General features: G+C 56.5%; 2 protein-coding genes across 4 annotated transcripts in view; one reads left to right on the top strand and one right to left on the bottom strand.

Annotated features, from left to right (window-relative positions):
• PLLP (plasmolipin) overlaps positions 1-9199 on the top strand; it is a 38795-nt gene extending 29596 nt beyond the window's left edge. For all 3 annotated transcript variants that reach the window (XM_073554963.1, XM_073554962.1, XM_073554964.1), the window contains exon 4: positions 8222-9199. In XM_073554963.1, coding sequence (XP_073411064.1) covers positions 8222-8323 — 102 coding nt within the window. In that variant the 3' untranslated portion in view covers positions 8324-9199. The remainder of the gene's footprint in view (positions 1-8221) is intronic.
• Positions 9200-10764: 1565 nt separating this feature from the next.
• The window catches only part of ZNRF1 (zinc and ring finger 1), a 35780-nt gene continuing 19281 nt past the window's right edge, over positions 10765-27263 (bottom strand). Inside the window, exons 2-5 of the mRNA XM_073554965.1 lie at positions 16207-16302; positions 14475-14580; positions 13686-13775; positions 10765-13131 (exon numbers count right to left, since the gene is read on the bottom strand). Of these exons, the coding sequence (XP_073411066.1) occupies positions 13718-13775; positions 14475-14580; positions 16207-16302 (260 nt within the window). The 3' untranslated portion in view covers positions 10765-13131; positions 13686-13717. The remainder of the gene's footprint in view (positions 13132-13685; positions 13776-14474; positions 14581-16206; positions 16303-27263) is intronic.

Genomic DNA, 27263 nt, shown 5'->3' with positions numbered 1-27263 from the left:
TTGAACATCTCTCCCACCACTCTGACTTATCGCTACAGAGATCCAAAAGTGGTACCTGGCTCTGAAGAAAGTCCTCAAAGGATTGTCTTATCTCTGCTTCTTCCAAGAGGGATGAATTCAGCTTCCATAGTCCTTTTCCCATCCGAGGGGTCTCTGAAACATTCAGAGAAAAAGAAATCAGACAGTGATCGGAGAACTCCACCTCAAGAACGGACACTGCTGAAGAGATGGCTTCCTCCTTCACAAAAAACCTGTCTATCCTAGACCTCCAGCTACCTCTATGAAAGGTGAAACCACTGTGACCTGGGGTGTGCCGGATGTGGACATCCACCAGGCGAGCGTCACTAGCTATGCCATTAAGAGTATTACTATCATAACCCAGCCGGTCAATGGAGCCTCCCCTATCACGAAGCCTTGTGACAGTATTAAAGTCACCTCCAAAGACCACCTGCCGGCTCGTAAAAAGATAGGGCTTAATCTTCAGGAAGAGACATTTACGGCCCCACTTTGACTGTGGACCATAGATATTAATGAACCAAAGCTCCTGTCCGCTCATGAAGACGTCTAAGACCAGGCACCTCCCCATTTCTACCTCGATAACTCTCCAGCATTCAAATCGATGCAGTCTTAAAAAGGACTGCCACCGCGCTACACGGCTTGGCCGCAAGAGACCAGTATGAGGGCCCGCACCTCCACTCGCTCTCCGCCTTGCGTATGTCCCCCACATCCGTAAGTCTGGTTTCCTGCAAAAACAAAATGTCAGCCTCAAATCGGGTGAGAAAATCAAAGGCCGCAAATCTAGCCGCATCAGACTTTATACTAGCGACATTAATGGTCGCCAGAGTCAACGGGGTGGGTGCCGCCATCATAAGTGATCAAGTTAGATGGCCTTTTTCTTCCCCCCCACCCATTTTCCTAGCCCGTTCATCTCCGGACGATGAAGCCCCCCCTCTTCTTTTCAGAGAGACAGAGGTATCCTTCCCTCCCGCCTCTTTCTCATCTCCGGACCCAGGGTTGGCCCCACCTCCTGAGGAAGACACACCCTCTGGAGAAGGGACTCCGCCCCCTCCCAAAGACCCTCCCGATGTTACCTCCGGAACCTCACCCCCGTCTCAGCAGGGTTGTCAAGGGTTTGGAACCGGTTAGAGAGGGGGATCAGAGGGGAGTCGGTGGGACCTTCCTTAGGCACCTTGGTCAGGGAGGGAGATTTTCCATCTCCCTTCTTTTTTTTCCTTTTTTTTCCTTTTGGCACTCTTGGTTCCCTTGTCACCCCTTTCTTTTGGCTGTTCCCCTCCATCCTCATCAAAACTTTCATATTGGGAGGCATCTGAGAGATCAGCCACCTCCTCATTCTCCATCCGTCTGATCTCCTCATTCACCGCTTCCTCCCCTGGGGCCTCAGTGACATGGGCCATCGCCTCGGAGGAGGGGGCAGCCATTACCCCAGTTTCCCGAGGCTCCTCCTGCCCCCTGCCCTCCTGACGCCTTGCCTGCCTCCGCTGGTAAGAGGGGCCCCTAGCCCTGCCATTCCTCATCGGCCCCTCAGCTCCTACCCCGCTGCCACCTCCAACCTCTGCAGAGGTTGCACCACCAAGAACTTCCTCGCGGCTCCCGTCCGCCCGGCCATGGCATTAGAGAAGGAACGAGAGCAGCGGCTGAATGGGTGACCTAGATCACCACACAGGTGACATTGAATGACACCACAGGATGTGGCGAGGTGACCCACCTCGCCACACAAGGCACATTTCTGCACCTTGCAGCCCGCGCTGAAGTGGCGAGGATCACCGCACCTGTGGCAGACTTTCGGCTGCCCCTGGTAGAAGACCAGAATCCGATCCCTTCTCAGGAAAGCCGAAGAAGGGATGTGGGTGACAGTGGCCCCTGAACGCTTCAACTTTACCATGAAGGTCCAGCCTCCTGACCAGATGCCAAAATCGTCCCGGTTCTTCTTAGGGACCTCCACAACCTCGCCGTACCGGGTCAACCAGGTCATTATGTCGATGCCAGAAGGAGACTCATTACATGTTAAAACGGTCACTTTCTTCGGCCCACTTTGGCGAGAAATTGCCTCCACGGCAAACCCACACCAGCCGGGCTCCTCCTTTACCAGCTCATAATTCGACCGAAAGAGCTCCAAGCCCCCCCGGCCGAACAAAGCTGATATCAAAGGTGGAGGTCCCAAAAGGATGTATCAGAGCAAAGAGGTCAATAGCCCTGAAGTCCATCTTCATGAGGAGCTTCACAACGTTTGTCCTGGATGGACATGCCTCATCGCCCCTCCAGCGAAGACGAACCACATTTCTCCTGGAGGACCCCCTGCCCGGCTGTCGGGAGGGACCACACAGTCTCCCCTCCCTTTTCTCTTGGAAGGCAGCTAGACCAAGCTTATCTAGCCAGTAGGACAACTCCACCTCTCTTCCCTCTACATTGATCGTCCGCTACCCTTTTTTTGAGGGCCTCCGGGAAACGGCGGCGAAAAGCATCATTCCCTGGGTCTGGAGATGAGGAAGACCCCGCAGAATCCCACCTGCAGCAGCCACATAACTAATGGTGCCTGCAGGTGAGGGGGGGGGCGATGGACCAGCCCCTAAATTCCCTGAACTCTCAACCTCAGAGTCAACCATCTCCACTTCACTGACCTCAGCCTCACCATTTTCACTAGCAGAATTCACACCAACCATACCTCCAGCAGAAACCGCCTGTCCAACACCTGAGCCTCCACCATTGTCACACACTATTCACACCACTTGCATCACTTCCATTCTTATTTACATTTCCATTTGGGTTTTTTTACACTGCTTTCTGCTGGGGCAGTTGCTATTTGGAGTGCAGCTGCCCCTTTAAGAGTGATACTGCAGGGTTTAATTACCACACCCTGCTTTTCAGCAGAGCATGTGCTGGCAGCTGCAGACTGTTGCTCCAGCCTCTCCTGCAGACCATCTCCACGCTCCTGTGTGCACTTCACCACCGGGTCCCCCGCAGATACAGGTGCCACACATGCAGAGGACCCCAGTGGTGCGACCCTCTCCAGCGAGGGTGCAGTCCGGGCCGGTAGGTGCAGCTGTAATGGCTGCGGCAACGAGATGATAACCGGTGCCGGGGTCCCTGACTTTGAGCCAGCATCGGATCTGCATGTGGGGGGCCCCGACACCACAGCACACGCCGCCGATGATGCGGCCCCGGCTGACAGCGCACTGCCAACACTGCGGGGAGCGGCGACCAACGGCAAGGTACCCACAGTCTCCACCTCCCGAGCGTCAGCAGCAGGCGCCAGGCCGTCCCCAGTTTTCACCGAGGATCGGGCCTGGACACCTCCACAGGTTTTGCTTCCGCCCGCCACAGGGCCACACTCCAGACTACGCACACTGGCTCTGCAGCCGCGTGCCCACTCTCGCCCCCTCTGCTACAGCCAGGAGAGATGGCGACCTGCGCCCGCATGACTTGTACTTGTTAGGGACGGCGTAACGCACTAAATATTAAATAACAGAAAGTGCGTTTGCCGCCCGGGGTCCACCGTGCAGTGTTACACCGCTGCTAGATAATGGTGACGCACAATATGGTGGTACATCGCACCTCTGGTTGAACGTCACCCGGTGTGCACAGGGCGTACTCTGTTATCTCCACAGAGACGCTTGGAACAAACGTAAATACTGAGCCTGTTGGACTCACAGGTCTCAGAGAACTACACGCACGGTGAATGGTCACAGGAGCTGAACCCAAAGCAGAGGGTCAAGGTCCGTCTAGACCGTGTGTGCGGCGTCGCTACCGCGGACGCCCACAGATGCTGCTGATTGCAGCGCAGCGACTGACTCAGCCGCTATATGTCAGTGCCCAGAGGAGGCGCGCTGTCGGACGCTAGATAGGTGAAGATATGCACTGTGGCCTGTATCATGCCACTGACTGGCACTGACTCTAATACCAAGTCCCTATCCACACTCGTAATATCAGAGGGAGGGGAGTCTTAATGAGTCAGTCGCAGGCACATGCATCCGCCATCATTCACACAGGTAGCAAGTAGAGTCTATACTAGCGCATGGCCGAGCGCTGCCGGGACCTTCCAGATCTCTGAGATGGACCAATCGGATCTAGAGAAGGACCTGAGCATGTGACTCTCGACCTCCAATGGGAGATCGTCTCGTGAGCATGCTGAGTGGAGCGGCAGTGGGACTTAGCCTCAGGATTGGCTTGCTGCAGGGCAGCATGTGAGGCTCTGGATTCCTGTTGTGTCGCTGCCGCTCCCTCGCACCGGACCCACTGCAGGTCCCGGGGGGATCCCAGGTAGGGGGACAAACACCAACCTCTCCTCCGATGTTTTCCTCCTTTTTTTCTGTTTCTTTTTCCCCCTCCTGGTTGCCTCGTCCCCGCAGTCCTCATCCCCAAATTTCAGGTGGGCATAATATACTGGGGACTCTGATGGATCTGCTGCAGGACGAGACAACCCCCACTACTGCTGTTATCGCTGCTGCTATCATCCACATCACCCCCTGAAATACAATTGTCTGATGGGAGTGGGACCTGCACTGGATCTATCCCGCTGTGCGTGGCCTGGAGATCACTTACCAAGCCCCCAGGTGGGTATGGTGCCTCCTTCATCTCCACATGGTCCACCTCCTCCACCTGGGTCGGACGTCGAGACCCCTCTGGCTCCTTTGCAGCAGCCATGTTGTGGAACTGGTCCTCCTTCGCCAATTTTTCCCGGAAAGGCCCGCTGTTGTCCAATATGGCCGCTCTCCGGGCTTCAATGCCCTCAATACAGGTCCCCAGGCTGGATATCCTGGCTGTTAGGGCAGACTTCTCTGTGCGGAGGCTCTGTCTGCAGCCTGCCTCGCCTCCTTCATCTCCTCAGGGTCTTCCCAGCCTCCTCATACTCGCAGAGGTACACATGTATGCTGGAGCCATAGCTGGTAACCAGCTCCCGTGCGGCCCTAGTGCCCCAATCCTTCTGCACCTCTGCGAGTACTCCGCTCACCTCCGGGAGGAGACACTGCAGCGGCCCTCGCCTCAGCCTTAGGGGCTTTGCAGCCTTCCTGGGCTCCTCCATGTTTCGGGCCTTGCCGGATCTGGTGTCCCTCTTTGCTGGTAGCAATGAGCTCCCACCCCTCGCCGGCTTAGACTGAGGGGTGGGAGACGGAGACTCAGCCCCACAGTTCATCCACTACACCACTCTCTTTCCTGAGTGAGAGAGGGGGGGGGATTCCTGGGTGTAAAAAAAAACGGTGACTCTCCTGGAGCAAATACACCAGCACACCTTCCTCCACAGACTACAGGCTCTTAGTGGTGGCTGTAGAAATCTGTGTAATGAGCTCCCTCTAGTGGAGGCTATACAAATCTGTGTAGTGAGCTCCCCCTAGTGGTGGCTGTATAAATCTGTGTGTAGTGCGCTCCCCCTAGTGGCGGCTCTATAAATCTGTGTAGTGAGCTCCCCCTCCTAGTTGTGGCTCTATAAATCTGTGTATAGTGCGCTCCCTCTAGTGGCGGCTCTATAAATGTGTGTGTAGTGAGCTCCCCCTAGTGGCGGCTCTATAAATCTGTGTGTAGTGAGCTCCCCCTCCTAGTGGTGGCTGTATAAATTTGTGTGTAGTGAGCTCCCCCTCCTAGTGGTGGCTCTATAAATCTGTGTGTAGTGAGCTCCCCCTCCTAGTGGTGGCTCTATAAATCTGTGTGTAGTGAGCTCCCCCTCCTAGTGGTGGCTCTATAAATCTGTGTGTAGTGAGCTCCCCCTCCTAGTGGTGGCTCTATAAATCTCTGTGTAGTGAGCTCCCCCTCCTAGTGGTGGCTCTATAAATCTCTGTGTAGTGAGCTCCCCCTCCTAGTGGTGGCTCTATAAATCTCTGTGTAGTGAGCTCCCCCTCCTAGTGGTGGCTCTATAAATCTGTGTGTAGTGCGCTCCCCCTAGTGGCGGCTCTATAAATCTGTGTAGTGAGCTCCCCCTCCTAGTTGTGGCTCTATAAATCTGTGTGTAGTGCGCTCCCCCTAGTGGCGGCTCTATGTGTGTAGTGAGCTCCCCCTAGTGGCGGCTCTATAAATCTGTGTGTAGTGAGCTCCCCCTCCTAGTGGTGGCTGTATAAATTTGTGTGTAGTGAGCTCCCCCTCCTAGTGGTGGTTCTATAAATCTGTGTGTAGTGAGCTCCCCCTCCTAGTGGTGGCTCTATAAATCTCTGTGTAGTGAGCTCCCCCTCCTAGTGGTGGCTCTATAAATCTGTGTGTAGTGAGCTCCCCCTAGTGGTGGCTGTATAAATCTGTGTGTAGTGAGCTCCCCCTCCTAGTGGTGGCTGTATAAATCTGTGTGTAGTGAGCTCCCCCTCCTAGTGGTGGCTCTATAAATCTGTGTGTAGTGAGCTCCCTCTAGTGGTGGCTGTATAAATCTGTGTGTAGTGAGCTCCCCCTAGTGGCGACTGTGTATATGTACAGACGTGTCCTATCACACTGACTCACAATGGACGATGGTGAATGCTGTTAGGCTGATCCTGCAGCTTTGGACTTTGGTGCCTGTCGTGACGCAGTGTGGCCACATTCATTACAGCTCTGTGATTTGCAGTGTGATAATCTTACCGTAATGTGGCCATGAAGCCGTCGCTTTACTCAGATCCATGTAGGTGGACTGCGGCCTCTGCACCCCCCGCAGCCTCACCCCTGGCCTCCAGTTCACATCACAAAATAATCACATCTAGACCCATGATATCAAGAGATGTGAAACAATCACTGACCTCAGGGAGACCAAAGAAAACACTGCGGCAGCCGGCAAAGGCGCTCAATCAGTGAAATCCTAGGTGCAATGCTCCCTGGGAAATACGAATATGCATATCAAGTCCGTGGAGCCTCATTTAAGAGTCTCAAACACGGAACTAGCCAGATCTTCCTCCAGGGAAGGACCCAGCCAAGGGGTGGCTCCTTTCGGAAACCACCATTACCACCATAATAAGTGGCCCTTTAAGTCAATATCCAGCTCTTTACGCGTTTACAGCTATGACATTGCCGGCTGCCGCAGTGTTTTCTTTGACTGGTCTCCCTGAGGTCAGTGATTGTTTTGTGATGTTGGTCTACTAGGAATTGCTCCCACCTAGCCAGAATCCTACTCCGCACTGATGAGGGGCAACACCCCGAAACAGCTGTCTGTGGATGGATACCTGGCCTTGGTATTTCCCTTGTCATATCTGTAAACTCGTAAAGAGCTGGATATTGACTTAAAGGGCCACTTAATATGGTGGTAATTGTGGTTTCCGAAATGAGCCGCCCCTTGGCTGGGTCCTTCCCTGGAGGAAGATCTGGCTAGTCCCGTGTTTGAGGCTCTTAAATGAGGCTCCACGGACTTGATATGCAAATAAAGAGATGTGAAGCACTCGCCAGCCCCAAAACTTCCCAACACTTTACCTCCTGCTCAGCTGCACATTACCACCAGAGGGCGCCCTGCAGGGGAGATAAAGTATAACAGAGCACTGCAACTACAAAAGTGACCACCGTCCATTGCTGTCGGGGTGGAGAACCTTTTCACTTGTACTTTTGGCCTTCCAGCTATCTGGGCATGCTGGGAGTTGTAGTTTTGCAACAGCTGAAAATTCACACATTGGGGCCGGTTAATGTAGATATGTAGGACTGCGAGGACTTTATAGTGTTGCATAAATGCATGGATTTTAGGTGAAAAATCACAAGATATTGAGGTCGTATATCGGGGGACGGGGTATGATAAGGGGGGTGTATTTTGGGGGCCGGGTAGAATACAGAGGCCGTAGATTGGGGCCGGGTAAAATAAGGAGGCCGTAGATCAGGCCGTATAGAATACGGAGGCCGTAGATCGGGGGCGGGTAAAATAGGGAGGCCGTCAATCGGGGGCGGGTAAAATAGGGAGGCCATATATCGGGGGCGGGTAAAATAGGGAGGCCGTCGATCGGGGGCGGGTAAAATAGGGAGGCCATAGATCGGGGGCGGGTAAAATACGGAGGCCGTAGATCGGGGGCGGGTAAAATAGGGAGGCCGTAGATCGGGGGCCGTATATCGGGGGCCGGGTAGAATACAGAGGCCGTAGATCAGGGGGCCAGGTAGAATACAGAGGCCGTAGATCAGGGGGCCAGGTAGAATACAGAGGCCGTAGATGGGGGGGCGGGTCAAACAGAGGCCGTAGATCGGGGGGGGCCGGGTCAAACGGAGGCCGTAGATCGGGGGGGCCGGGTCGAATACGGAGGCCGTAGATCTGCTCTCAGTGATGACATTTTGCCTCCCCCAGTTCTTCGCCTGCCTAGTGATGATCGCCTATGGAGGAAGCACCTTCTTCAGCTTCGGAGACTGGCGGGGCACCAGCAGTAACGCGGCCTCGGGGTCGGCCTGATCTCCTCCGGACCCCGCTGTAAATACGGCTTTCCTTTACTTCTTCCATAATGAATCCTTGGACTCTTTACCTCAAACATGAACTTGAATAAGTCGATGGGATTCTCGCTGCAACTGAGAAACGCACTGAAGGTGAGCACTGCAGACCCCCACGGCCGGTGACAGACCTAATATCTGCATCTCTAAATCAATCCATGTGGTGGGATCATTAATGTACACCGTGACGTGTTGCAGAACTACAACTCCCAGGATCCTGCTGGCAGAGTCTCCTGGGGGATGTCGCTTTACAAGAGTCACAGGATGGAGACCACTAATGTCTCAGCCCCCTTGGATCCAAGGACAGTTCAGCCCGCCATGTTTTCTGCCTGTGTTCTTCCGTTTCTGCGGATCCATTACAGTGACTGTGATCCGGCCCTGTGGCTGCTTCCTATGGGCTGAGCACTCGCTATTTCTCCCTGTTATCAGCCAATTCCAGCTGTGAAAACACAGAACTGGGGAAATCAGGAAAAACTGCTTTCAAATAAACTCCATCTGCTGCAGATGGCAAAACAGTCAGTATATGGTACTGTATCCTAATGCCCACAGCTGAGGGTTCGCTACAATGTATGAGAACACGGACATCACCAGAATGTACATCGGGCACCGCTCATCTGTTCAGATCAAGCTTCAATAAAGAACCACAACAAATCCCAACGAGTCTTTTATAAAAGTGACGATCAGTGTCTCAGTGGTTTCCACCGTCCGATACATCTGTAACAAACACTCAGCTGTGAAAAATGTAAAAAATATTTTCTTTTTCACTTTTTTAAGAATGACAGCACACAAGTGTATAGAAAAGGGGAAGAAACCAAAATAAAGCTCTTGAGTTATCATACAACAGATTATTCCTGTTTGTGCACGAAATATATAATAGAGTGGTGTATGAGAGTCTATGGAGCGCCTGTAGGGTCTCCCTCCAGTACGGCACCCGTGGCTTTCCAGGGTCTCCCTCCACTACAATACATTCCTGCAGTTGGTACTGTATTTACTAGGTGCAGTGCTAAATGCCACCACAAGGTGTCAGCAGATCCTAACACCTGAACCTGCTCTACTGGATGAATGCTCTGAAAGACTCTGCTGCCACCTCGTGGTGTTAGCGCGCGCACACACACACTGCAGCCTACATCTTGTAAGACTAAAGATCCAACAACACCAGATAAACTTTAACACTCAGATTCACCAGCTAGACACAATCTTTGCTACGTTGCATATTTTTACACTTCTCCCTTCTTTTACCATTACTCTTCCCAGTATGCAGTTGTGAAGAGTTTCTCCATAGGTTAAGAATTATTTTTCTTTTACTTTCTATTCTTCTGTAGTTGGATTTGTATATTTTTTTTGCACATGAAGGAGAAATCCTGCAATCAAGTTCTCATAAAAGGCTACAGCCAAATTACTAGACGTTTGTTTTTTTGTGGTGGGGGGACAACTCCCCACATCCCCATCATGTATACTTTTCTCATACTACAGTGTCAGATGGGGGATAGCAGTGGGTTGAGAGTCATAGGATGGGTGCACACGTTGCGGATTCTGCGGCAGTGTACAGTACCTTTATTTTCTATGGAAAATGAAAGCCACAGTGCACACGGTGCAGAGTTTTCCACGCGGATTTGTGGCGGTTTCAAAATCCGCATGGAAAATTTTGCAGCAGAATCCTTAGGGTCTGTGCACACGTTGAGGATTCATCTGCGGCTTTTTCCAGGCTGAAACTGCAGGTCAAAATGCCTGCGTTTTACCTGTGGATTGTGCCTGCAAATTCCTATAATGGAAGAGGTGTAAAACCGCTGCAGAATCGGAAGTAAACAGCTGCGTTTCCGAGTGGAGTTTTCCGCAGCATGTGCACAGCGGTTTTTGCTTTCCATAGGGTTACATGGTACTTTAACACCGCATGGAAAACTGCTGCTGATCCACAACGTCTGCATATACCCTTAGGGAGTGTGCGCACGTTGCGGATTCTGCTGCGGAATTTTCCGTGCAGATTTGTCTAAAGACCTACGGTTTATCTGTGGTTTATCACCTGTACAATGGAGCAGGTGTGAAACCACTGCAGATTTCACACAAAGAAGTGACATGCTGCAGATTGAAAACCGCAGCAAATCCGCACGGAAAAATCTGCAGCGTGTGCACTGCGTTCTTCATTTTGCAAAGACTTAAATGGTACCGTACACCGCAGCAGGAACTGCAGCAGATCCGCAATGTGTGCACACACCCTTAGAGGTCTCCACACCGACCTTAGATTGCTAGTTCTGCAGACCAGGACTCCTGAACAGGGGCAGAAATGACATTAGATCAGGGAGCTATGAGATCAGCTGTATATCAGGGGGGGCATGAGTATACATGAGGTCAGCGCGTGTATACTTCTGCACACTCCAGTGCCCGGTGGGGAAGAAAACGAGCGACTCGTACAGCAGCAGCCTGCGCGGCCATCACAGTCCGGACTCTGTGCAGAGCCATCCTTTATTATAAGAACAACAGATATACAACACAGTCCGCAGCTCGCCGCCGCCCCCCCCCCCCCCCCCGCTAGAAAATAACAAAAATAATGAAGGAAGGTCACAATAGGGCAAATAATATTTGGCCACGAGGAGTTTCCCCTCTTCTTCCATCCAATATACAAAATGGGGGCTCGTTCCAGCAACACCCAGTAAGCCCCCCGCACTGTAACACTGGTGAGTGCAACCGTTTATAAGAAAAAAAAAACACACATGCAAACTGAAGAGAAGTGATTGATTAGATTGGCAGCACCGCGAGGGGCCCTGGGGTCCGAGCATTGTACCCCAAAAAAAGCAAAGGTCTCCCACATCCTAAGATTACACAAGCACGCACTTGTAACAGGATTAGAAAAATAAGTGATTTATCTATTGGCACCTGCTTGCTCCCTAAATTCAGACACAGTCCCCCAAATACCAGGGTGTAAATGCCACAAGTTCGAAAACAGGAGACTGCATTACCTACACTGTCCTCCAGGTGGCGACAACATTACATCACGCAACAGCGGCCACCAGTATAAGATATAGATGTCTCCACATGTGGAGAACGGGCTGTGTACAAAAAACAAGGCCCCCCCCCCCCCCCAAATAAATACAACATCCGGCTCCCAACACCTCCCGATTCTAAACTGGAACGGTGCAAAAAGCTTTATTTGGCTGAGCTCGAGGGAAGAGGCATACACTGGGGGGATAGGTAAAAAGTCTGACATAACAGGGGTCACAACCCACTCAGGACCCCATTCACTTAGAGGCTACACGGTCCAGAGTGTAAAAGTAACCCCCCCCCCCCCCCAATAATGTAATGGGTGAAAAAGGAGGGTGATCAATACCGAGTGCACAAAGGGTTAACAGATGGGGGGTGATGGGCATGATGCCCCTTCCCTGAAAAATCCAGCAATGAACGGGGCTAAACCACCAGAACATACACAAAGTGACACTAAAAAATTCACAACCAGCCACCCAGAGGTTAAAATTAGGAGGGTCTGGCGGGAGACACCCCAGCAAACCACCCTGGGAATACGGCTCCTGAGCTCGTCCAGCATAAATTAATTCATACTAATTATAATATTACCGGGGGGATGGGATATTGGCAGAAACCAAAACAACCTCTTGTGGGGGGTAGCGAGACCCCTCCCTGTATTCCCTCCGCTCCCAGCAGTCTCTATGGACTCCGACATCGTCCTTCCTCCTGTGCAAAAACCTCAGCTCTGCTGGAGACAGTGCGCCGAGCGGCCCAGGCCAGTGCGGTCCGACAGTGCGCCGAGCGGCCCAGGCCAGTGCGGTCCGACAGTGCGCCGAGAGGCCCAGGCCAGTGCGGTCCGACAGTGCGCCGAGAGGCCCAGGCCAGTGCGGTCCGACAGTGCGCCGAGAGGCCCAGGCCAGTGCGGTCCGACAGTGCGCCGAGAGGCCCAGGCCAGTGCGGTCCGACAGTGCGCCGAGAGGCCCAGGCCAGTGCGGTCCGACAGTGCGCCGAGAGGCCCAGGCCAGTGCGGTCCGACAGTGCGCCGAGAGGCCCAGGCCAGTGCGGTCCGACAGTGCGCCGAGAGGCCCAGGCCAGTGCGGTCCGACAGTGCGCCGAGAGGCCCAGGCCAGTGCGGTCCGACAGTGCGCCGAGAGGCCCAGGCCAGTGCGGTCCGACAGTGCGCCGAGAGGCCCAGGCCAGTGCGGTCCGACAGTGCGCCGAGAGGCCCAGGCCAGTCCGACAGTACTCGCCATCTACAAAGCTTTATACTGGGAAGCACTGGGAAAAACAAAAGAACAACCCTGGTTTAGATAAGACGCCAGGAGAGCCAACCAGTGCGCCAACACCGCCCCTCCCCATCTTCATCCCCCAGCATCAGTTCTGCCCTTCCATAGCCTTGAAATGTTCAGTGCAAAGTGCCAGGAAGTAAAAAGTCCAATGTTTTGGTCCTGGCGTCGCAGGTGACAACGTCTCCCCAGTGGGGGGCACCGGGTCCAGGAGATTCTTCTCCATTCACCTCTTTGCTCTTCTCCCCCCTCCCCCCTAAACTCCACCACAGGGCACAAGAGCTGTCAGCATGGCCACCCCGGGGTGCAGACACCTCCGCCGCCTTCTCCCCTTCCCGCTGCCTTCTCCCCACGAGCAGTTATGGATGAGGATGGGAAGAGTCTTCAGTTTGGCTTTTGGTTCCCCAAATCTTCAGTCTTGGAGAAGTGGAGGAGCGTATGAAGGAGGGGACGAGTGACGAAAGCAGAGCGAACCACCCTGTGAGGACGCGGCTCCCAGCATGTGATCCTACAGAGGGCGAAACCAGGTGCTCTGCAAAGGGGAAAGGCGACAAGGTGAGCGCAAAGCAAGAGGCGGGTCAGGGTCAGTCACAAGAGTCAGGAAGGGCCGTCACAGGGTCAGACACAGGGCCAGGAAGGGCCGTCATAGGGTCAGTCACAAGAGTCAGGAAGGGCCGTCACAGGGTCAGACACAGGGCCAGGAAGGGCCGTCACAGGGTCAGTCACAAGAGTCAGGAAGGGCCGTCACAGGGTCAGACACAGGGCCAGGAAGGGCCGTCACAGGGTCAGACACAGGGCCAGGAAGGGCCGTCACAGGGTCAGTCACAAGAGTCAGGAAGGGCCGTCACAGGGTCAGTCACAAGAGTCAGGAAGGGCCGTCACAGGGTCAGACACATGGCCAGGAAGGGCCGTCACAGGGTCAGACACAGGGCCAGGAAGGGCCGTCATAGGTCCTTGTATCATGTGAGTTGTGAGTGTCCCCATCAGGCAGAGCAGTCATAGGGACACATGATACAGGACTGCGCTCGGCCCGTGTACATGTGGGGTCTGGTGTGCAGGAGGAGAGAATGTTCAGGGGTCACTTACCTTAAGAAAAAGTCAGCAAGAACGGCCGCAGGTCAATCAGAGGGGTGCTCCGGACAACACCTGTTCACCTCAAACCAGGAATCTATACAGCTGAGAGGAGAGAGGAGAGGTCAGCGGGGGCCGCAGCCGGCGACACATTGTAACAAAGCATCAGGACAGGAGACACTGCACTGGTGAAGTCCACAAGGACCCGGGCCAGAGGCGAGAATGGTGACAAAACTAAAAGCGTGTCAGAAAGATGCAAAACTACCCATTATGTGTAAGTCATATGATGCCAACAACCCGCCCACCCCTCCGCCTGGCAGCCTCCCCCGACAGACCACCCCGCCGCCGACAGCTGGGAAGCGCCCCCACACACACAGACCCCCCACCGCCACCGACAGCCGGGAAGCACCCTCGACATACACCCCCTCCCAAAAACAGCCCTTCCCTGAGCTGGTTCCCCCCTTCCTCGCAGACAGCCGGGTCCAGGCTGCCCACCCCTCTAGCAATGGGGCCCGAGTGGACTGGTGCCACGAAAGTCTATTAAAGCAGTGCAGGGAGGTCGGCGTCTGCAGCACAGGAGGGGTTAAGAGCTGAGCCGGGAGCCTGATCCCTCGCTGGTAATTGCCCCAGGGCCGGTGTATTACTCAGGAGGCGGTTACTACGGTAACATCCACCGCAGGCCGGGCCGGCCGCCAGGTTACCAGGGACACATGTCGCGGACCCAGCACCACGGCCTTCACCCAATGGAGGAGCTGAGAATCTCCAGAAGGATGAATCCAGAATAAGGGGGTGCGGGGGTCTCACCTCTTGTGGTAGATGCACAGGCAGGGGAGCCTGGCGATGGTGTCCCCCTGTGACAGCTCCTCCAGGCAGATCACACACTCGCCCGCGTCCCTCGTTAACACGTCGTCTGCAGAGGAAAGAAAACGAGAAATGCAGAGCAAGTCGTGTCAGGGGGTCGGCGTCTCTCCAAGGCGGGCGTCACTACAACTCCCAGCATGCCAGGATAAGAGTTGATGTTTGCAGTTATCTGAAAACCACAAGTGCAGGTGGAGTCACTGTGCATAACACACCGGGGTGACCTGCAGAGCTGCATTCACAATTCTGCTGTAGGAGAAGCGACTCCTACACCCAGAGACAATGCGAAGACCATATCTCAGAAGGCGGGGGGGGGGGGGGGTATAGGCGGTGGTCGGAGCGGAAGCCACACGGGGGGGGGTAAGGGAGCAGAAGCCACACGGACAGGAGGGGGGGCTGTGGTAGCGGAAGCCACACAGGCAGGGGGGGGAAGCCACACGGGGGGTGTTAAGGGAGCGGAAGCCACACAGGCAGGGAGTGGAGGGAGCGGAGACCACACAGGCAGAGGGGTTAAGGGAGCAGAAGACACCCACGTCGGCGAAGGGGAGTTAAGGGAGCGGAAGCCACATGGACGGTGGGGAGGAGGTTAAGGGAGCAGAAGCCACACACGCGGAGGGGGTTAAGGGGGCGGAAGCCACACAGGCAAGGGAAAGGGGGAGGGGGTTAAGGGAGCGGAAGCCACACAGGCAAGGGAAAGGAGGAGGGGGTTAAGGGAGCGGAAGCCACAAAGGTGGAGGGGGGTTAAGGGAGCAGAAGCCACACAGGAGGGGGTGGGGAGGCCACACAGGCAAAGGGGGAGCAGAGGCCAGGAGCAGACAATCGTCCCGGGCGCTGACAGACCCCAGTGGGTCTCTGGCAGGGGGCAGTGAGGCTGCGGGTGGCATCTGGGAGCAGAGCTATTTGTAGCTGGCATGGGCGACTGCACTCTAACCAGCTCCGGCATTAGTGGAGGCAGCGCCCGCTGCGGTGGTCCTGGCCTGACCCCCCTGCGTCATCCGCGACCTTCCAGAGGCCGATTATTACATCGTGACGGCTGATGTCACCGGCACAGACCCCCCGCCGCCCTAATGAGGGTCTCTGTCAGATAACGAGCAGCATCGGGAACTGACGCCAAGATAAGCCGCGCGCCATCTGCAGAGCAGCCACGTGGTCCGGCGAGCCCTCTGCTCATCATTAACCCCTTACCAGCAAGTTTTTGCATACGGGGGTCTGCTTTCTGAGAGACAAGCTATGTTGATAACATTTAGGGGCACATACAATATTTCAATAGATTTTTATTTTTTGGAACAATCTCCTGGAGTTTTGTATTTTTCTATTTTCGGCGGCATTTACGTCGCCTTCAGTCAGGATGCCAGCGATATTCGGGGGGCTGCGGAGCCAAAGGGGCAGATATACAACAACCAGAGAATATTTCCTGTCGTGTTTTATCGCTGTCCAATCGAAAAAATGCTAAACCTCTTTCCAAAATGGTTAGCCCCTATTCACACTACATCCATGGTGGTCGTGCAGGACGTCGATCCTACAGATCGGTGGCGCCACTTACCCAATATCCCTAAACTCACATGATAATGTACGCGGCTTCTGATTGGAGGAGACAGTTTGTGCCCCCTACTTATAGACATTAGATTTTCTTCTTGGGGGTCCCGGATTGCAGGGGGGGTGCACCTTTGGTACGTACCGTTATAGGACAGCCGCGGCTTGCTCAGACACATTATAAAGTGCATCTCCATTTCATCAGACGACACCGACTTGGAGCAAATGGGGCAGCGGAAGCCTGGAAACAAGAAGACAGACGTCAGTAATGTCCGCCAGAGACGTGGCGGGCGGTGGAGGGAGCGATGGCGCGGCAGTGACCGGCCGGCGGACAGCACATAACAGGGGGATGGGAGCAGAAACACAAGGGAGGACACGTACTACGCTGTCTGCACTGCAGCCATTTTTGGCAAAATAGTTTCAAATGCCGTCTGTTTTGGGCAATTATGACTTTTTTTGGGGGGTCCCCAGACTGATCATGGGAAATGCTACGGCCACCCAGTGATCGCCATGCGGTCTGCGGCACACGGCTGCGCTATGACGCCCCTTTCCTCCAGCAGCACCTGGATTACAGGGGACGCCGTCCGTCTAGTGTGTGAATGACGACAAGGAAGGAAGACGCCCCCCACACCAGGCCCCGGGTTCTGCAGCTGCGCCTCCTCCGCTGCGGGCGGCCTGACACATTTACGTGGAGGAAGCTGCGGTCTCGGAGGAGTAAAAACCGACATCCTGCGAGTGATGCAGCTGCTATCTGTCCTCTGCAGCGCTGTCAGTGTACGGCCGCGGGGGGGGACACGGCCACAGACATGGGGGGCACATCCGGCTTATAAGACACACGGCGTTCACTGACAGGTGTCACCGGGCAGACGAGCCGGGGCGAGGATGACTCTGCTGATACATGAAAGGGATTAATTACCAGAAAGGGCTGCGAGCCATAATCACCGACAATGCGGAGCCTCAGAGGAGTGGGTAACGCGGCCACCCCCAGTGACAATGAGGAGCCTCAGAGGAGTGGGGGCCCGCAGCCACCCCCAGTGACAATGAGGAGCCTCAGAGGAGTGGGTAACGCGGCCACCCCCAGTGACAATGCGGAGCCTCAGAGGAGTGGGGGCCCGCGGCCACCCCAGTGACAATGCGGAGCCTCAGAGGAGTGGGGGCCCGCGGCCACCCCCAGTGACAATGAGGAGCCTCAGAGGAGTGGGTAACGCGGCCACCCCCAGTGACAATGCGGAGCCTCAGAGGAGTGGGGGCCCGCGGCCACCCCCAGTGACAATGAGGAGCCTCAGAGGAGTGGGGGCCCGCGGCCACCCCCAGTGACAATGAGGAGCCTCAGAGGAGTGGGTAACGCGGCCACCCCCAGTGACAATGCGGAGCCTCAGAGGAGTGGGGGCCCGCGGCCACCCCCAGTGACAATGAGGAGCCTCAGAGGAGTGGGGGCCTGCGGCCACCCTCAGTGACAATGAGGAGCCTCAGAGGAGTGGGTAACGTGGCCACCCCCAGTGACAATGCGGAGCCTCAGAGGAGTGGGGGCCCGCGGCCACCCCCAGTGACAATGAGGAGCCTCAGAGGAGTGGGTAACGCGGCCACCCCCAGTGACAATGCGGAGCCTCAGAGGAGTGGGTAACGCGGCCACCCCCAGTGACAATGCGGAGCCTCAGAGGAGTGGGGGCCCGCGGCCACCCCAGTGACAATGCGGAGCCTCAGAGGAGTGGGGGCCCGCGGCCACCCCCAGTGACAATGAGGAGCCTCAGAGGAGTGGGTAACGCGGCCACCCCCAGTGACAATGCGGAGCCTCAGAGGAGTGGGTAACGCGGCCACCCCCAGTGACAATGAGGAGCCTCAGAGGAGTGGGTAACGCGGCCACCCCCAGTGACAATGCGGAGCCTCAGAGGAGTGGGGGCCCGCGGCCACCCCAGTGACAATGCGGAGCCTCAGAGGAGTGGGGGCCCGCAGCCACCCCCAGTGACAATGAGGAGCCTCAGAGGAGTGGGTAACGCGGCCACCCCCAGTGACAATGCGGAGCCTCAGAGGAGTGGGTAACGCGGCCACCCCCAGTGACAATGAGGAGCCTCAGAGGAGTGGGTAACGCGGCCACCCCCAGTGACAATGAGGAGCCTCAGAGGAGTGGGTAACGCGGCCACCCCCAGTGACAATGAGGAGCCTCAGAGGAGTGGGTAACGCGGCCACCCCCAGTGACAATGCGGAGCCTCAGAGGAGTGGGGGCCCGCGGCCACCCCAGTGACAATGCGGAGCCTCAGAGGAGTGGGGGCCCGCGGCCACCCCCAGTGACAATGAGGAGCCTCAGAGGAGCGGGGGTCCACGGCCACCCTAGGTGAGTGACAATGAGGAGCCTCAGAGGAGCGGGGGCCCGCGACCACCCCCAGTGAGTGACAATGAGGAGCCTCAGAGGAGCGGGGGCCCGCGGCCACCCCAATGACTGACAATGCGTATCCTCAGAGGAGCGGGGGCCCGCGGCCACCCCCAGTGAGTGACAATGCGGAGCCTCAGATGAGCGGGGGCCCGCGGCCACCCCAGTGAGTGACAATGCGGAGCCTCAGAGCGGGGGCCCGCGGCCACCCCCAGTGAGTGACAATGAGGAGCCTCAGAGGAGCGGGGGCCCGCGGCCACCCCAGTGAGTGACAATGCGGAGCCTCAGAGGAGCGGGGGCCCGCGGCCACCCCCAGTGAGTGAATGCGGAGCCTCAGATGAGCGGGGGCCCGCGGCCACCCCAGTGAGTGACAATGCGGAGCCTCAGAGCGGGGGCCCGCGGCCACCCCCAGTGAGTGACAATGAGGAGCCTCAGAGGAGCGGGGGCCCGCGGCCACCCCAGTGAGTGACAATGCGGAGCCTCAGAGGAGCGGGGGCCCGCGGCCACCCCCAGTGAGTGACAATGAGGAGCCTCAGAGGAGCAGGGGCCAGCGGCCACCCCAATGACTGACAATGCGGAGCCTCAGAGGAGCAGGGGCCCGCGGCCACCCCAGTGAGTGACAATGCGGAGCCTCAGATGAGCGGGGGCCCGCGGCCACCCCAATGACTGACAATGCGGAGCCTCAGAGGAGCGGGGGCCCGCGGCCACCCCAGTGAGTGACAATGCGGAGCCTCAGATGAGCGGGGGCCCGCGGCCACCCCAGTGAGTGACAATGCGGAGCCTCAGAGCGGGGGCCCGCGGCCACCCCCAGTGAGTGACAATGAGGAGCCTCAGAGGAGCGGGGGCCCGCGGCCACCCCAGTGAGTGACAATGCGGAGCCTCAGAGGAGCGGGGGCCCGCGGCCACCCCCAGTGAGTGACAATGAGGAGCCTCAGAGGAGCGGGGGCCCGCGGCCACCCCAATGACTGACAATGCGGAGCCTCAGAGGAGCGGGGGCCCGCGGCCACCCCCAGTGAGTGACAATGCAGAGCCTCATAGGAGCGGGGGTCTGCGGCCACCCCCAGTGAGTGACAATGCGGAGCCTCAGAGGAGCGGGGGCCCGCGGCCACCCCCAGTGAGTGACAATGCGGAGCCTCAGAGGAGCGGGGGTCTGCGGCCACCCCCAGTGAGTGACAATGCGGAGCCTCAGAGGAGCGGGGGCCCGCGGCCACCCCCAGTGAGTGACAATGCAGAGCCTCATAGGAGCGGGGGTCTGCGGCCACCCCCAGTGAGTGACAATGCGGAGCCTCAGAGGAGCGGGGGCCCGCGGCCACCCCCAGTGAGTGACAATGCGGAGCCTCAGAGGAGCGGGGGTCTGCGGCCACCCCCAGTGAGTGACAATGCGGAGCCTCAGAGGAGCGGGGGTCTGCGGCCACCCCCAGTGAGTGACAATGCGGAGCCTCAGAGGAGCGGGTAACGCGGCCACCCCAGTGAGTGACAATGCGGAGCCTCAGAGGAGCGGGGGTCTGCGGCCACCCCCAGTGAGTGACAATGCGGAGCCTCAGAGGAGCGGGTAACGCGGCCACCCCAGTGAGTGACAATGCGGAGCCTCAGAGGAGTGGGGGCCCGCAGCCACCCCCAGTGAGTGACAATGCGGAGCCTCAGGGGAGTGGGGACCCACGGCCACCCCAGTGAGTGACAACGCGGAGCCTCAGAGGAGCGGGTAACGCGGCCACCCCAGTGAGTGACAATGAGGAGCCTCAGAGGAGCGGAGGCCCACGGCCACCCCAGTGAGTGACAATGCGGAGCCTCACAGGAGCGGGGGCCCGCAGTCACCCCCAGTCAGTGACAATGCGGAGCCTCAGGGGAGTGGGGACCCGCGGCCACCCCCCACTGAGTGACAATGCGGAGCCTCAGAGGAGCGGGGGCCCACGGCCACCCTAGGCGAGTGACAATGCAGAGCCTCAGGAGCGGGGGCCCCGAGGCCACCCCCAGTGAGTGACAATGCGGAGCCTCAGAGGAGCAGGGGCCCACAGCCACCCTAGGTGAGTGACAATGCAGAGCCTCAGAGGAGCGGGGGCCCACGGCCACCCTAGGTAAGTGACAATGCGGAGCCTCAGAGGAGCAGGGGCCCACAGCCACCCTAGGCGAGTGACAATGCGGAGCCTCAGAGGAGCGGGGGACCCGCGGCCACCCCCGGTGAGTGAATGCGGAGTCTCAGAGGAGCGGGGGCCCACGGTGAGTGACAATGCGGAGCCTCAGAGGAGCAGGAGACCCACGGCTACCCCCGGTGAGGGATCATAGAATGCTGGAGGGGACCTCCAGGGCCGTTGTGTCCAACCCCCTGCTCAATGCAGCTTTGGGTTCACTTAACCATCTCAGACAGATGTCTGTCCAAGAGACCGGGAGCCACTGCAACCATCCGCAGCGAGGAGACCAGGAGCCACCGCAAACATCCGTAGCGAGGAGACCGGGAGCCAACGCAACCATCCGCAGCGAGGAGACCGGGAGCCACCGCAACCATCCGCAGCGAGGAGACCGGGAGCCACCGCAACCATCCGCAGCGAGGAGACCGGGAGCCACCGCAACCATCCGCAGCGAGGATACCGGGAGCCAACGCAACCATCCGCAGCGAGGAGACCGGGAGCCAACGCAACCATCCGCAGCGAGGAGACCGGGAGCCAACGCAACCATCCGCAGCGAGGAGACCGGGAGCCAACGCAACCATCCACAGCGAGGAGACCGGGAGCCAACGCAACCATCCGCAGCGAGGAGACCGGGAGCCAACGCAACCATCCGCAGCGAGGAGACCGGGAGCCAACGCAACCATCCGCAGCGAGGAGACCGGGAGCCAACGCAACCATCCGCAGCGAGGAGACCGGGAGCCAACGCAACCATCCGCAGCGAGGAGACCGGGAGCCAACGCAACCATCCGCAGCGAGGAGACCGGGAGCCAACGCAACCATCCGCAGCGAGGAGACCGGGAGCCAACGCAACCATCCGCAGCGAGGAGACCGGGAGCCAACGCAACCATCCGCAGCGAGGAGACCGGGAGCCAACGCAACCATCCGCAGCGAGGAGACCGGGAGCCAACGCAACCATCCGCAGCGAGGAGACCGGGAGCCAACGCAACCATCCGCAGCGAGGAGACCGGGAGCCAACGCAACCATCCGCAGCGAGGAGACCGGGAGCCAACGCAACCATCCGCAGCGAGGAGACCGGGAGCCAACGCAACCATCCGCAGCGAGGAGACCGGGAGCCAACGCAACCATCCGCAGCGAGGAGACCGGGAGCCACCGCAACCATCCGCAGCGAGGAGACCGGGAGCCACCGCAACCATCCGCAGCGAGGAGACCGAGAGCCACCGCAACCATCCGCAGCGAGGAGACCGAGAGCCACCGCAACCATCCGCAGCGAGGAGACCGGGAGCCACCGCAACCATCCGCAGCGAGGAGACCGGGAGCCACCGCAACCATCCGCAGCGAGGAGACCGGGAGCCACCGCAACCATCCGCAGCGAGGAGACCGGGAGCCACCGCAACCATCCGCAGCGAGGAGACCGGGAGCCACCGCAACCATCCGCAGCGAGGAGACCGGGAGCCACCGCAACCATCCGCAGCGAGGAGACCGGGAGCCACCGCAACCATCCGCAGCGAGGAGACCGGGAGCCACCGCAACCATCCGCAGCGAGGAGACCGGTAGCCACCGCAAACATCCGCAGCGAGGAGACCGGGAGCCACCACAACCATCCGCAGCGAGGAGACCAGAAGCCACCGCAACCATCCGCAGCGAGGAGACCAGAAGCCACCGCAACCATCCGCAGCGAGGAGACCGGGAGCCACCGCAACCATCCGCAGCAAGGAGACCAGAAGCCACCGCAACCATCCGCAGCGAGGAGACCAGAAGCCACCGCAACCATCCGCACCGAGGAGACCGGGAGCCACCGCAACCATGCGCAGCGAGGAGACCGTCAGCCACCGCAAACATCCGTAGCGAGGAGACCGGGAGCCAACGCAACCATCCGCAGCGAGGAGACGGGGAGCTCCCTACTAACAATCCAGTGAGTGCAGAACGTCACCAGGTGGATCTCACCAGAACAATATACAATTATATCAGGACAGGTGCACAATATCAGATCAAAGCTGAATAAATGGTAACCCCTCCACCCAAAGATAGAACCCCAAAATCCCAAATGTACAAGGCAGGACTCAGTCTCCCAGAAATGGAAAAAAACCCGCATTCTTAACAGTCAGTACAAAAGCCAAGAAATACGTGACCCCACCTCGTCCGAGCCGACTGGCAAAGAGGACGCAAAAAGAAAAGGAAGATACGAGGCATGTTATTAGCTGTATGCTGTGTGTAGTCACCACTAGGGGAGCTCCCTGTATACAGAGATACATAAGATCCTGTCTACAGCCACCACTAGGGGGAGCTCCCTGTATATAGAGATACATGATAAGCTCCTGTCTGCAGCCACCACTAGAGGGAGCTCCCTTGACGCGGCGGGGTAGCTCAAACAATTGATCAATTTTTTGCTAAATGTCTCATTTTTGAATACAGATAGAAACCAATGTGTGTTTTCACACTTTATGTATTACGTTCTGACCACAAGCAGCGCTGGCTTCTCCCCCTCTTTTTTCTAGAGGGAGCTCCCTGTATACAGAGATACATGATAAGATCCTGTCTGCAGTCACCACTAGGGGAGCTCCCTTTATACAGACATACATGATAAGATCCTGTCTGCAGTCACCACTAGGGGGAGCTCCCTGTATACAGAGATACATGATAAGATCCCGTCTGCAGCCTCCACTAGGGGGAGCTCACTGTATACAGAGATACATGATAAGATCCCGTCTGCAGCCTCCACTAGGGGGAGCTCACTGTATACAGATACATGATAAGGCTAGTTTCACACTAGCGTTTATTCGACGCAGCGCACAGCGCCGCTAAGCCCTGCCCCCTGCTGGCCTGCCCCATCCGGTCATCGCCGCCTACTATCGCACATGGACGCTTGCGATCTGCGCACACTATCTTTACCACAGGGTGCGCAGATCGTGCGCTAGTAGGATTTTGGCGTGCGCTGCGCACTTTTGAAGGTGCGCGCCGAAATGCAACATGCTGCGTTCAGCACGCACGGGCGCACCTTCAAAAGTGTGCAGCGCACGCCAAAATCCTACTAGCGCACGGCCAGCACACGACCTGAACACCACATGCTAAAGATAGGGTGTGCAGATCGCAAGCGTCCATGTGCGACAGTAGGCGGCGATGACCGGATGGGGCAGGCAGGGAGCCCGCAGGGGGCGGGGCTTAGCGGCGCCGTGCGCTGCGTCGAATAAACGCTAGTGTGAAACTAGCCTAAGATCCTGTCTGCAGCCACCACTAGGTGGAGCTCCCTGTATACAGAGATACATGATAAGATCCTGTCTGCAGCCTCCACTAGGGGGAGCTCCCTGTATACAGATACATGATAATATCCTGACTGCAGCCACCACTAGGGGGAGCTCCCTGTATACAGAGATACATGATAAGATCCTGCCTGCAGCCACCACTAGGGGGAGCTCCCTGTATACAGAGATACATAAGATCCTGCCTGCAGCCACCACTAGGGGGAGCTCCCTGTATACAGAGATACATAAGATCCTGCCTGCAGCCACCACTAGGGGGAGCTCCCTGTATACAGAGATACATGATAATATCCTGACTGCAGTCACCACTAGGGGGAGCTCCCTGTATACAGAGATACATGATAAGATCCTGTCTGCAGCCACCACTAGGGGGAGCTCCCTGTACACAGAGATACATGATAATATCCTGACTGCAGTCACCACTAGGGGGAGCTCCCTGTATACAGAGATACATGATAAGATCCTGTCTGCAGCCACCACTAGGGGGAGCTCCCTGTATACAGAGATACATGATAAGATCCTGTCTGCAGCCACCACTAGGGGGAGTTCCCTGTATACAGAGATACATGGTAAAATCTTGCCCAGAGGACAGAGTAGGTTCAGACACCCGTCGCTGGAGACCAAATACACATTTCCAGAGGAAACGACTGTCGGGGATTCCCGGAAATCTTTGGCATCCTGAATATCACCACAGATACTGATGATGCAGAGATCAGGTGGCGATGATTAACCCTTGACGCCCGCACAGGGTGCACTCTACCCGCATCCCCAGGAGTCCCGGGTATATGGAGATTACAGGGCGCAGGAGCGGCTCCACATATCTTAAATATCAGAAGTCATAATTAGATGACGCTTTATATACTCTGTATACAGAAGGTGACAGCCGATGCCGCAGTCTCATCCTCGGGAAGTACTGTATCCATGAAACCAGGGCAGGGGAGCGGCGACAGGCGATCAATCCACGAACACCGCCAACGCCGGGTCCACCGCATTGTGCGGCGTGTAAGAGAGGACAGAAGGACCGAGATCTCCCACTGCACCCGAGCATCAGACACCTCCACCCACAGCACTTCCAAAAGTAATATGGAAATTCTGATGAAAAGTTTAGTGACCACAAATAATCACAATATTCCCCGAAACACCAGACGACCCCCCAATTACTGCACTGGGGTCAGCACCAGATCAGGACAACGCCTGTCCGTACATGCCATAATGCAACCGTCATTAAATGCCTGACACGTGAGTCACTGCATGTACGGTGTGATCGCAACACAGGAAGCACGTGTCACACCGTGCACAACATCCGATAAGGCAAAACACCACATCTATAGAGGAGCAGCGACCCCAATACAACACCGACCCGGGGATACATCCTGTATTATAGCTGTACAATAGCTGCACAATAGCTGTAGCTTTGGAATCCGCTGCCCCACTTACACATACCAAAACTCGCAAAATCAACAGACAGCCCTGGCACACCAGCCTGACCAAAGAGCTGAGGCGAGCTTCCAGGGCTGCTGAGCGCAGATGGAAAAGATCCCACTCCAACGAGCATTTCATCGCATTCAAACAGTCCCTCACTACTTTCAAGACCACACTCGCCACAGCTAAACAAACCTACTTCTCATCTCTCATATCCTCCCTGTCTCACAACCCTAAACAGTTATTCAACACCTTCAATTCTCTCCTCCGCCCCCCAGCACCTCCTCCCTCCCCACTCATCTCAGCTGAAGACTTTGCCTCATTTTTCAAGCAGAAAATTGATAACATCAGGGACAGTTTTGGTCAACAACCCCCAGAGCCCTTCCTCCCGACTTCCCAGCCCTCCACCTTCAAAACCAACTTCTCCACCATTACAGAAGATCGACTCTCCACTCTACTCTCAAGATCACATCTCACCACCTGTGCACTCGACCCGATCCCATCCCACTTCATCCCAAACCTCACCACAGTCTTCATCCCAACCCTAACCCATCTCTTCAACCTATCACTAACAACTGGTGTTTTCCCCTCAAGCTTTAAACATGCCTCCATCACACCTATCCTCAAAAAGCCCTCTCTTGACCCATCCTCTGTATCTAGCTATCGCCCTATATCACTTCTCCCATACGCCTCCAAGCTACTGGAGCAACACGTCTACCTTGAACTGTCCTCCCATCTCTCTTCTTGCTCCCTCTTCGACCGCTTACAATCTGGCTTCCGGTCACACCACTCCACTGAAACTGCCCTTACTAAGGTCACCAATGACCTCTTAACTGCCAAGAGCAAGCGACACTACTCTGTCCTCCTCCTCCTGGACCTGTCGGCTGCCTTTGACACAGTGGACCATTCCCTATTATTACAGACCCTCTCATCCCTCGGCATCACAGACTTGGCCCTCTCCTGGATCTCATCATACCTAAGAGACCGGACATTCAGCGTCTCCCACTCACACACCACCTCCTCACCTCGCCCCCTATCTGTCGGAGTCCCACAAGGTTCAGTCCTAGGGCCCCTGCTGTTCTCTATTTACACCTTTGGCCTGGGACAGCTCATAGAATCTCATGGCTTTCAGTATCATCTCTACGCTGATGACACACAGATCTACATCTCTGGACCAGATATCACCTCCCTACTAACCAGAATCCCTCAATGTCTGTCCACTATTTCATCCTCCTTCTCCACTAGATATCTGAAACTCAACATGGACAAAACAGAATTCATCATCTTTCCCCCATCTCACGTGACCCCCCCTACGAACCTATCAATTACAGTAAATGACTGCCCACTCTCCCCAGTCCCACATGCTCGCTGCCTCGGAGTAATCCTTGATGCTGATCTCTCCTTCAAACCACATATCCAAACCCTTTCCACTTCCTGCCGACTTCAACTCAAAAATATTTCACGCATCCGTTCATTCCTCACCCAAGAATCTGCAAAAACCCTAGTCCATGCCCTCATCATCTCTCGCCTTGACTACTGCAACCTCATGCTCTGCGGCCTCCCCTCAAACACTCTCGCACCCCTCCAATCTATTCTAAACTCTGCTGCCCGACTAATCCACCTGTCCCCCCGCTATTCCCCAGCTTCTCCCCTCTGTCAATCCCTTCACTGGCTCCCAATTGCCCAGAGACTCCATTACAAAACCCTAACCATGACATACAAAGCCATCCACAACTTGTCTCCTCCATACATCTGTGACCTCGTCTCCCGGTACTTTCCTGCACGCAACCTCCGATCCTCACAAGATCTCCTCTTCCCACAATCGCATACAAGATTTCTCTCGCGCATCACCCCTACTCTGGAACTCTCTACCACAACATATCAGACTCTCACCTACCATCGAAACCTTCAAAAAGAGCCTGAAGACCCACCTCTTCCGACAAGCCTATAACCTGCAGTAACCACCGATCGACCAAACCGCTGCACGACCAGCTCTACCCTCGCCTACTGTATTATCACCCATCCCTTG

Source organism: Dendrobates tinctorius, unplaced genomic scaffold (assembly GCF_039654945.1).
Source record: "Dendrobates tinctorius isolate UK_male_01 unplaced genomic scaffold, ASM3965494v1 ptg000214l, whole genome shotgun sequence".
NCBI classification, from domain to species: domain Eukaryota; kingdom Metazoa; phylum Chordata; class Amphibia; order Anura; family Dendrobatidae; genus Dendrobates; species Dendrobates tinctorius.
Note: the sequence above shows the minus strand (reverse complement) of the source record. Positions and strands in the feature narration are given on the sequence as shown.